General features: G+C 36.9%; 2 protein-coding genes and 1 non-coding gene across 4 annotated transcripts; all 3 read left to right on the forward strand.

Annotated features, from left to right (window-relative positions):
- Window positions 1–119: 119 nt before the first annotated feature.
- On the forward strand, window positions 120–6,219 carry LOC110771020 (NAD(P)-binding Rossmann-fold superfamily protein). Of its 2 annotated transcripts, none has more exons than XM_021975255.2 (11): window positions 120–397; window positions 478–521; window positions 648–723; window positions 1,170–1,317; window positions 2,095–2,307; window positions 3,278–3,412; window positions 3,828–3,962; window positions 4,193–4,408; window positions 5,228–5,352; window positions 5,481–5,538; window positions 5,954–6,219. In XM_021975255.2, exons 1-11 carry the CDS (start codon window positions 306–308, stop codon window positions 6,062–6,064), a joined length of 1,353 nt encoding a protein of 450 aa, XP_021830947.2. In that variant the 5' UTR covers window positions 120–305; the 3' UTR covers window positions 6,065–6,219. The 2 variants fall into 2 exon arrangements, with proteins under 2 accessions (XP_021830947.2, XP_021830948.2); XM_021975256.2 differs by having other exon boundaries at window positions 306–397; window positions 606–723.
- A 1,726-nt stretch (window positions 6,220–7,945) lies between these two features.
- LOC148295907 (U5 spliceosomal RNA) lies at window positions 7,946–8,065 on the forward strand. Its single transcript, XR_015834879.1, has one exon. It is a non-coding gene; the product is annotated as a U5 spliceosomal RNA (small nuclear RNA).
- A 332-nt stretch (window positions 8,066–8,397) lies between these two features.
- On the forward strand, window positions 8,398–10,542 carry LOC110771016 (eukaryotic initiation factor 4A-3-like). The gene is made up of 6 exons (XM_021975245.2): window positions 8,398–8,989; window positions 9,088–9,168; window positions 9,373–9,480; window positions 9,581–9,868; window positions 10,066–10,152; window positions 10,270–10,542. Exons 1-6 carry the CDS (start codon window positions 8,456–8,458, stop codon window positions 10,381–10,383), a joined length of 1,212 nt encoding a protein of 403 aa, XP_021830937.2. The 5' UTR covers window positions 8,398–8,455; the 3' UTR covers window positions 10,384–10,542.
- Window positions 10,543–10,547: the final 5 nt, after the last annotated feature.

Genomic DNA, 10,547 nt, shown 5'->3' on the forward strand with positions numbered 1-10,547 from the left:
ATTTCTTGATCACTTGCAAGGCCCATATCAGAGGGGCCTGTTTTGCCCCTAACGAAGCCCATTTAAGTCGGGTCGGGTAGACTAGCACTGTGAACTCGATTACCACCACAGAGGAGCAATGTCTAAAACCCTGTCCCCGCCAAGCGCAGTGTGAAAAATGAAAACCCTCATCACAGACTCTCTCAGTCTCTCTTATTACATTCGCGGCTAATAAGCTTCTGGTTGGGTGATTGTGTCGTTTGGTGCCAGAGAAAATCAAAGAAAAGAAAAGAAGAAAAAGTTGGAGGGAGGGAGGGCGACGAAAGATGGAGGAGAGAGCAAAGTTCTTGGCATTGCTCGGAGCCGGAGCTCTGCTAGGCTCTGTTTCCACCATCTTTCTCTTGAAGCTTCGAGCAAGGTGGTGATGATTCTTTTGATTTTGATATGAATATGATGCTAACTGGTGAGAGGTGTTAACTTTATCTGCTTCTTTTGCAGACGGACTGTGAAACAATGCAATGAAAAGGGAGTTGAATTGAATGGTAAGTTACCAAACTGACTCAAGTTACAGAGAAACAAAATCTGTAGTGTTTTTTCGATTATTTATTTATTTATTGTTATTATAGGTAAAGGGTTTTTATGAAAGACACATACAAATTGTTGTGCAGTTACTGGGAATGGAAATAGTAGGATGGCTGGTCTGGACCTTCTAAGTGATGAGATAGTTTCTGAACAACTAAAGAGGTATACATACTTCACCACTGAGGAAAATAATATATTATACGAAAAGCTAGCATGGTATAGTTAGCTGGAATTTGAAAAATACTAAGAGCAACATGTATCATTTGTGTGCCACATATATAGCAGACAACATTTATATATTCAGATCATGCTAAATACAGCGGAGTGGGCCCAAACAAGTGCTCAGCGTCAATGTTAGTAAAATCTTGTTCTGTTTTTCAGGGTCAAAATGGAAAATATGGATTGTTTATTTACATTTCCTTTTCTATTGAAAATTGACTACAGGCATCATGACATTATGAATATGTATCTTTTTTTTTTTTCTGTGTTTGTGCAAACTGACTGTTTCTGGAGTGAGGTTGAGGGTGGAATGTTTGAAAACTTCTTTTGTTAGGTAGGATATTCTGATGTGGTTGACTAGTTATATGTGCTATCTTTTGGTTTCATAGGAACATTCAATTCTTCGGACTTGAGCCTCAACAAAAAGTGACTGCATCCTATGTTGTGGTCATTGGTCTTGGTGGAGTTGGAAGTCATGCTGCATCTATGCTTTTGCGATCAGGGATTGGCAAGCTCCTCCTTGTGGACTTTGATCAGGTATCTCTGTGTATGACTTGACTTCTTTTAATCCTTTTGGGTTTGCCTAGCCTGTTAAGTTTCATTCTCTCTCTCTCTCTTAATAATGTCCCAAATTCTGTGATAATTAGCTCAGGTCATTTTTGTTTCTTTAACTTAAAATTTCGGGGAATAATTATGTTGGTATTGTTGATATAAAGGTTTAAGTTTCTTGTCATTTACATACAAAGGATTTTGGGTCTTTACCATTTTCTTTGTTTTGAGAGTGATCATTCCAAGAAAGGCTTCATTGTTTCACAGCGCAAGCATAAGCAGGAGGAAAGCCAGGAATTTATGGTTAGGGGGTTGAAACGTGAAAAATAACTTTTTTAAACTCACAAATAATGATATATTTGACAATTATATTAAGATATAACTTTGTTAGAGAATCTTAATAGGCAACCATTTTCTTTAATAGTAACCAAGTCTTTCATGAATGTAGTCCTTTTGTTGTGATATAATGATGTTGTCACCTCTTATGAGCCGTTTGATCAGCTAGATGATATTATGACTAGACATGGTTGACTCGTTTTCTCCAGCTTGGAGGGGAGTGTATATTATTGTGTGAGACCCACAACTTACGTTTGTAAGTGGGTTCCTATCTACTTTGAACAGTATCTGTATAAATGTCATAGAAGAGTCCGGCCCCTAGTTTTAGTGTAGCATCCTTCTCCTCTTAATCTCCAATCTCCATCTCTTCAAATCTTGTAATCTAACTCCTGCCTGAAATCTTTACTTATATGTTGATTTCATTATAAGGTGTCAGTTTCATCACTCAATCGACATGCTGTTGCAACAAGAGCAGATGTTGGTATCCCAAAAGCGCAGTGTCTGAAAGAGCATTTCTTGTCAATATTCCCAGAGTGCCAGATAGAAGCAAAAGTTCTATTATACGATGCTTCAACAGAAGAGGAAATTCTTTCAGGTCATCCTGATTTTGTTTTAGACTGTATTGATAACATTGATACAAAGGTACCTCTTCTGCCAATTTATTCTGAAGCATTTTATTTTATCCACTTTTTTAATTCAGATTTATCATTTACAATACATAACTACTAAACTTTTAGAGTATATATATTTATAATATCCTCTGTATTGTCTTTCATTTTCCATACATCTTCCATGGTCTATAGATCAGTTTGAGACAAGGTCCATTAGTTTTTAGTTTGATAAAGCACAGTGACCATAACTTAATTAACTTCATCCATCAGTTATGACATTTGGGTAGTGGATTTGAACTTGGGGTGACCTCTTAGAGGAGAAGTCTGGCTGCCAACTGGGTCTGTGATATTTGAAGTGTTGCTAGTTATGCAATGCGAGCAAGTGCTTGGTCACTTTAATTTATAGATGCAGATTATATCCTTCCCCTGCGCACACTATGTAATAGACATGTATGTGTGACTTTATATGCAAATAAGAACTAATGGACCTTTCTCAGATGATTTGCTTGATTTATGCTTTAGGTGACAAATCATTTTATGTGCCTCTATTCTGGCTATATATTTTTGTTATTCTGTACAGCCCTCTTTCATGAACTAAGCATCCCATAGTCCATTAGAAAGCGCTGTACTTGCGAGGATATACAGAGCTGCACCTAAAAATAATGCAAGTGTACTGGCAGATGTATATATAATATTATATTTATTTTTTCTCCAAGGTGTGATGTTTGTTGCAAGATTGTTGCAAGACATGAGTGTTGATCGATCTGTGAAAATTCACCGATTGGTTGGAACTCACATACTGCTATAATCCCACTACATTCATCCCACATTGGAGAAAGCGTCGACAGATATCTTTTCAGTATTTGTTTTTCCAAGTACTGTTTTCTGTTTACCCTATATCATTAGAAATTATTAATGTATCCCATTAAGAACTGAAAGTTCATCTTTAAATTCTTGATTTGCTTCATCTTTAAATTCTTGATTTGCCACATATGTAATAGGTGGCACTTCTTGCTGCGTGTGTACGTAGGGGTTTGAAGGTACTATCGGCAACAGGAGCTGGTGCTAGAGCTGACCCCACCAGAATACGCATTGCTGATTTAAGACAATCAACAAATGACCCATTATCACGAGCTGTAATGATCTTAGCTTATTTTAACTACAGTTTTTATTATTTTATTTTATGTTTTTTGATAGTTTGCTATTTCTAAACAACGGTATATGATTTTTCTTAGTGGATGTTAATTTTTATATTTTTTGCAGTAAAATGTTCTTTATTAGATGCCTGTAGTTCCCAAAAGCCTTTCATGTTCTTGTCTTTTCGAAATGATTGTGTGTATAATTCTTGTAGCAGTAGTCAGTTGTTCCTCAACTTGTACTTCATATTTTATATTAATTAGTAAAAATGTTCAATTTCCTATAGAAAATGCCTTTATAATTTATTTGTTGGGTAATGTTCTTTTTTCAGACATTCTAGTATGCTATATTTCCAGATAATGATGGATACTTGGCATTGATCTTATAGCTCCTTATCGAGTTTGTAATTTCCAGGTAAGACACCGTTTGAGGAGGGATCATGGCATTGAAGGTGGCATTACTGTTGTATTTTCATTAGAGAAACCTAAGGCAAAGCTTCTTCCATTTAAAGGACCAAGTGGAGAAGAAGAAAACCCTTCAGATTATCAGGTGTTGATGTTTTTTAGTTTGGAAGATTTGTTACTTTCAATGAATTATACAGACTTCCAAGTGCTGTTAGTCTGTGGCGTGTACACCCTTTAATGTTGTCAAGAAATCCAAAACTTCTATAATTTTCTCTGCACTGAAACCACATTACCATATGGAGCTCCATAGTAGTTGTTCTCTCCCCTGGTTAACAATTTGTGGTTTGACATTCTGTTCTCTTACCATGATATCAGATACTACCGGGGTTTAGGGTTCGTATAATACCTGTTCTGGGTACCATCCCTGCAATATTTGGACAGGTCATGGCCTCCTATGTTTTGACACAACTGGCAGGATTGCAAGTTCAAACGGAACCTATTGTAAATTTGGATATTGACCATTACCGGATGCTTCACCAACGCCTTATTGAGCATGAGGAGTCATTGTACGGCACTGCCTTGCAAGTCCAGGTATGGAAAGGTTTCCTTCAAATTTTAAATTTGCTCCTTTGAGGTTACTTTGCTGTTGGTTGTTTTGGGATGGCTATGGCTGTTTTAAGTTCTTTCATGTTTTGTATTGGGATGATTTAAGTTTTGTTCTTAACTGCTTCATCTGTACTAGGGTTGTGGAGCTGTTGGATTTTAATTTTTTTTATCATTTTTCTGGTATTCATTATATTAGGTAATAAATTAGTATTTAAGAGCTACCTATAGGTTTAACAGCATGGAAGAGACAGGAGTGCATCCCTCAATTGATTCCAAGAGTGAATCTAAGTTATGGTGGAATCAAACATTTTCTTCTTTTAGGCACGTACGATGAATTTCCTTCAAAGATCATCGGTGATTAGCCCATACAAGAAGCCATCCCAAATGGTTTGTGGAGCTTCTAACCATTGGAATCTCCGTTATTTTGATTTAGCCAGCTGCAGTTATACTCTGTAATCCTCATTAATATTTAAGTCAGATGGAACAATGAACGAACTAGGATTGTATTTCCTGTCATTTTTCTAAGTTGCAGTTGACATTTTATGCCAAAATTCTGTTTTTGGTTGTTGGACCTAGTAATGTTTTGATGTTCTTTTCCATTCCAAGTACAATTATCAGTCAGTGGGTTAGCTATAGTTAATGTGACCACAAATTAAGAGCATCGAATTTTACTCGATGCAGACAAAAGAAAATAATAAAACTGATTGCTTGTCAATCAGAATTACAATCTTTTGTAATTAATTGTTCATATTGTCTTAGAAAACTCATCTTAGTAATGCTGTTTACCCATTGCGATTTTATTAGGTAGATGTTGAGGAAGTGATGTTTGTTGTAAAAGAGTTGTGGCATGGAAGAAGTGCAAGAGAACCGTTTGCTAAAGATGTTGGGCGTGGTATGTGGCGATCGGTAAATGAGTTAATGCTTGTGAGGTATGGATTTTCTCTTGTACTACTATTACATATAACTTTTAGGTTGTTTGAATCTCACAAATCTTTTAAATATTAAATCGACGTATTTATCACTGAGGTTATTGATCTTCTTTTCCATTTGTTTCCAGGTGGGACCAGGAAAAGCCGGCATCTGTGGCCAACCTAATTCTTTTGAAATTTAAAGAGGTATGGTATATTAGCAGTGCTTCGTTAAACCTTGGAAGCCAGCTGTGTATTGATTAATTTTGTTGTTTCAGAAAATGCAAGTGCAAGCTAACTTTCTTTTGCTTACAATAGTTTTATTTTATTATTTTTATGTTCATGTCACAGTTTCATAGATCAAGTTCTATCCTTTCTGAATGCTAAAGGTTGAGTTCTGCAGTCAATGGTTGAATATATTGGCATTACTATAGGAAGCTTTAAACTAGCATTTTCTTTTTGGTTCCAATTAGTACATAGAAGTTTAAATTTGCTTTCCTCTCTGATGGAGACAAATTCATTTTGCAGAAATGTTCCTCAATTTTATTTAAAACCATCATTTAATTACTTTTTTCTGTACTTGGATTCGGGTTTCCTAATGCTGTCTGCTTCTTCTGTTCAGGCAGAAGAACATGAATCGAGGATGCTTGAGGATATTAAAGAAAGAGAACCAGAATATTTTGTTAGAGTGACATCTATTCTGAAGCGGGCTGAACTAGAATTTGGCTTGTAATAAGGTTGATATTAAACCTTTTCATTCATGTTTTTGTTTTCAGAGGTGTATCAATAGGAGCACCTCTCATATCCTTGGTTTATATTGTGTAGCTTCAGGAGTTACGTTTAATCTTTTATCAATATATAACATAACATGACCTTCATTCCCCCAAATATGCCATGACCATTGAGATCCAATTTCCTAATCCACGATATGTTATATATGAAGTGTGAAATTTTTTGGATTTGTTTTCGTTCTCTGTGAATATCATTTTCCTCAGTCTTCAAATGCCATTGGCTATAGTTCTTTGATCTTTAGTTTCCTCTCCTCTACTGTTGCCGTAATGTTTCTAGGGTTTTAAAGCCTGAAACTTGGTCCTTTACATATAGATTAGATGTCGTTTTCTGTACTCACCTATCCTTCAAATGCAACAGACTTTCGATACATGAAACAAAACTATTTTGAGATTCAAGCCTTTTCAATAGCTTCCTAGTTGTTTCACGGAGGGCCTATAATTTTCTCAACATCGATAAAATCTAAATTGGTTATATAGATGCAAACAAACAATAGAGTATATATGTTAAGTGTGATAAATTTTGGATCTGTTTGTTTTTTCCTTGATTAGACGGAAATCATGATATATTTGTGGAAGAACGGAGGCCATGGCAGATCTCAGGATGAAGGGGGGGGGGTATATCAGATTTCTTTTTTAACTTTTTTTAAAATTTTTGTAGATTTTTAATTTTTTGGGACTAACTAAATAGTTAAGAAAAGATGACGTGGTAATGCTACATCATCTGCCAAGTTGGTAAACAAGGTGGTGTCGGTAGCTTTATGCAAACCCCAACTCTAAGAGCATTTACAACAGTGGAGGCTGGGCTCGGGCTGGGGGGGCGGGTTTGGGCAAAAAAAGGGTTTCCAACAGCAAAGGCTGGCCTGGGCAGAAGGTGGGGTCCACGAGCCTAGGTTGGCTCGAGGGCAAGGCGAGCCTGAGGTCCAGCTTGAGTTTTGGGATGACGTCAGTTCTCAAATTATTATTATTATTTTTTGGCAATAAAATAATGAAAAAAATTTGATTTTTTTTTTAAAAAAAACCCAAAAATTAATGTATTTTTCCTATAAATACCAACCAATACTCTTCAGTTTTAACTTCAAATCCTCATACATTTTCTTCTCCTCCAACTATTATTCACTTTCTACTCAATATTTTTTTCACTTTCAAGTTTTTTTTTTCACTTTCTACCCAAAAATCTTATCCGAAAATATTATCCAAATTAATTGTTTAGGTAAGCAAATTTGCGAAAAAAACAAAAAAATAAATAGTGTTTGCCCTTTGTCATGGCAACTATTGGAAACACATTGTTTTTTGCAAGGGCAGATACTATTTATGTGAATAGTAGCTGCCCTAGCCCCCCTTGTCATGGCAAGGGGCTAATTGATGGAAGTGCTCTAATCTATCTAGGAAACCCTAACCCAACTAGACTTAGGAAATCCTAAACATACTTGAAACAGAACTCTAATATATCAAAGCTCATCGGCGTACAGGTATTTTTATTACGGATTTTAATCAGCAAGAACTTGAATGAATGGACTAATGGAGTCATTTGTTGAGAGAAGTTTCGTAGGAGAAATATGAACCTGGTCTGGTTCATTTTGAAGCAGTGTTTAACTCACCTTTCAATAGTTTCTATGACCTGAATGGACTAACGAAGACAGTTGTTGGGCATAAAATGTATTTTTTATTCCTTTCAAGGCGAAAAAGTTGAGAACTAACTATGCTTCTGAAGTCCAGCTGGCGGAATGATGGAAAACCTTAAATCCCACATCGCCGGAGAAAGGCAAAACTAGCATCGAAGAGCAAGTATATATACGTATTGAGCCCTCAGTTGTAAACCACGGAGCCCTGCGGTGAGCACAAAGCGAACTATTCTTTCGCCTTTTACTAAAGAATACCGTGTGCGCGCCGCATATTGGGGCATACGCCTATTTTTGGAGGGCTCTTCATTCTCTGTTGAGCCCTATAACACCAGTCGAAGCGTTTTTTGTTTGCATATGCTTTTTCTGTTAAAATGTTCGAGGCTTTTTTATGGACACCGCTTAAACCAAGATTTTTATCTTAGGGCCATGTGACAATCATATTTATTATTTTTAAAAAGCGTGTCACCAAATGCTTTAAGTTTTCCAACAAAATAAATAAATAAATGGTTTAAGTTTTTACTTTTAATTGTGGACTAAATCATTAGGTCAAAATATGAGTAATCCACACATCCTTCCTTGATCAGGTTTTATTATTTTCTATTTAAGCGCGCATCTATAAATGTTTATCTATCAAAGCAAGGCTGAGACTCAAAGCAAAACTCTTCACCAATAACCAATACACTCTCAACCCTAGTAGTCCAGGTTTTAGCCATGGCAGCAGAGACAGCAAGGAGACAGAGCTGCATGTTACGGCAGGAGAAGCTGGAGTTGGTGACGTCAGATGATATACAGCCAATCATGAGCTTTGATGAGATGGGGCTCAAGGACGACGTGCTCCGAGGCATCTACCAATACGGCTACGAGAAGCCCTCCGCCATCCAGCAACGGGCGGTGAGGCGCATCATCGACGGCCACGATGTGATAGCGCAGGCGCAGTCGGGTACCGGCAAGACCTCCATGATTGCCCTCAGCGTTTGCCACATGGTGGACACCTCCTGCAGAGAGGTTCAGGCGTTGATATTGTCCCCTACGAGGGAATTGGCGGTACAGACTGAGAAGGTGATCTTAGCAGTTGGAAACTTCATAAACATACAAGTGCATGCTTGCGTTGGAGGCAAAAGTGTGGGTGAGGATATCCGAAAGCTTGAGCATGGAGTTCATGTGGTTTGCGGAACTCCAGGTAGAGTCTTTGACATGATCAAGAGGAGAACTCTAAGCACTCGAGCCATTAAATTATTAGTTCTCGTAAGTTTCTCACACCGTCTCTTCTTCTTTCTTCATTAATTTCCCTTCATGTTTTAGTTTCTTAATTTTCTTAACCTTGGTTTGGTTTGGCTTTTCAGGACGAGTCTGATGAGATGTTAAGCAGAGTATTCAAGGATCAGATTTACGATGTCTACCGATATCTTCCACCTGACCTCCAGGTTTTCTTTCTCTTCGATTGATCTCTTATGTGTATGTGTATCAGTCATCTTTGTCTTGTAAAATTTTCTTCTAATCGAAACATAAACCCTAAAACTAAACCTGAACACGTCAAGGAAGGTTTACGGTTTTTTCTTTACCATGTTCTCAAGTCTTGTTCAAAGCTAGTATTTTTGTCTGAATTCAGTTGTAATATATTTTTGCAGGTCTGCTTAATTTCTGCTACACTTCCTCATGAAATCTTGGAGATGACCAACAAGTTTATGACTGAACCTGTAAGGATCCTTGTCAAACGTGATGAGTTGACTTTGGAGGTAACTAATACGCACAACTTAAGCAAATAATTTGACTGTGATAATGTCAAATTTGGCGTAAAATTGAATTAATAATTTGTATTTCTGATGATTTGCACAGGGAATCAAACAATTTTTCGTCTCCGTTGAAAGAGAAGAGTGGAAGTTTGATACGCTATGTGATCTCTATGATACTCTTACAATTACACAAGCTGTTATTTTCTGCAACACAAAGCGAAAGGTGGACTGGCTCACAGAGAAGCTGCGGAGTAATAACTTTACGGTGTCTTCAATGCATGGAGACATGCCTCAGAAGGAGAGAGATGCTATCACCCAAGAGTTTCGCAGTGGCAATTCTCGCGTCCTCATCACAACAGATGTTTGGGCACGAGGCCTTGATGTTCAGCAGGTATGTTAATTTTTCTTCTTCTTCTAATTGTCTAACAACCATCAGAATCAGATTAATCTAAACTCTCTTCATGGCATTGCTTTTAATTTCTCCTTGGTTCTAGTATTAATAGCAATTTAACATGTTATACGTATACAGATGTTTTTCCTGCATTGATTTTCTAATAATTATTTTGGTGTTTTTTTGCCCTTTTTCAGGTTTCCTTGGTTATCAATTTTGATCTTCCAAACAATCGAGAGCTGTATATTCATCGGATTGGTCGTTCTGGTCGTTTTGGGCGCAAGGTATGCATGTATTCTAATTCGTATGCAGGTGTATTTATAAGTATGTTGTGCTGATTACCGTTTATTAGCTTTATGTTTGCAAGTTTTAATCACAATTTGGTATTTGATTATTTGTAGGGTGTGGCAATAAACTTTGTCAAAAGCGATGATATAAAGATCTTAAGAGACATTGAACAGTACTACAGCACCCAGATTGACGAAATGCCGATGAACATCACAGATTTGATATGAGATTTCTATTGCTAATTTGTACGGTTGCCCTACCGGCTTCTTATTTTGCAATGAATTGGATTGTATACTAGCAGAAGCTAGAACTTTTAAAAGTTAAAAGTTTTGTTTAGGCTAGTGACTGAGATTTTAAAAACTCCTTAATGCATTTGGTATGGGTCGAATTC

The sequence above is a fragment of the Prunus avium genome, chromosome 3 (genome assembly GCF_965620075.1).
Source record: "Prunus avium chromosome 3, drPruAviu1.hap1.1, whole genome shotgun sequence".
In the NCBI taxonomy this organism is placed as follows: Eukaryota; Viridiplantae; Streptophyta; class Magnoliopsida; order Rosales; family Rosaceae; genus Prunus; species Prunus avium.

Bases quoted from the DNA above. Each gene is read 5' to 3' on its own strand.
- LOC110771020 (XM_021975255.2), top strand. From the start codon at position 306: ATGGAGGAGAGAGCAAAGTTCTTGGCATTGCTCGGAGCCGGAGCTCTG. The intron at 5,353-5,480 runs GTATGGATTTTC...ATTTGTTTCCAG, and splicing joins AATGAGTTAATGCTTGTGAG to GTGGGACCAGGAAAAGCCGG. The intron at 5,539-5,953 runs GTATGGTATATT...TCTTCTGTTCAG, and splicing joins TTCTTTTGAAATTTAAAGAG to GCAGAAGAACATGAATCGAG.
- LOC110771016 (XM_021975245.2), top strand. From the start codon at position 8,456: ATGGCAGCAGAGACAGCAAGGAGACAGAGCTGCATGTTACGGCAGGAG. The intron at 9,169-9,372 runs GTTTTCTTTCTC...ATATTTTTGCAG, and splicing joins ATCTTCCACCTGACCTCCAG to GTCTGCTTAATTTCTGCTAC. The intron at 9,481-9,580 runs GTAACTAATACG...TGATTTGCACAG, and splicing joins GTGATGAGTTGACTTTGGAG to GGAATCAAACAATTTTTCGT.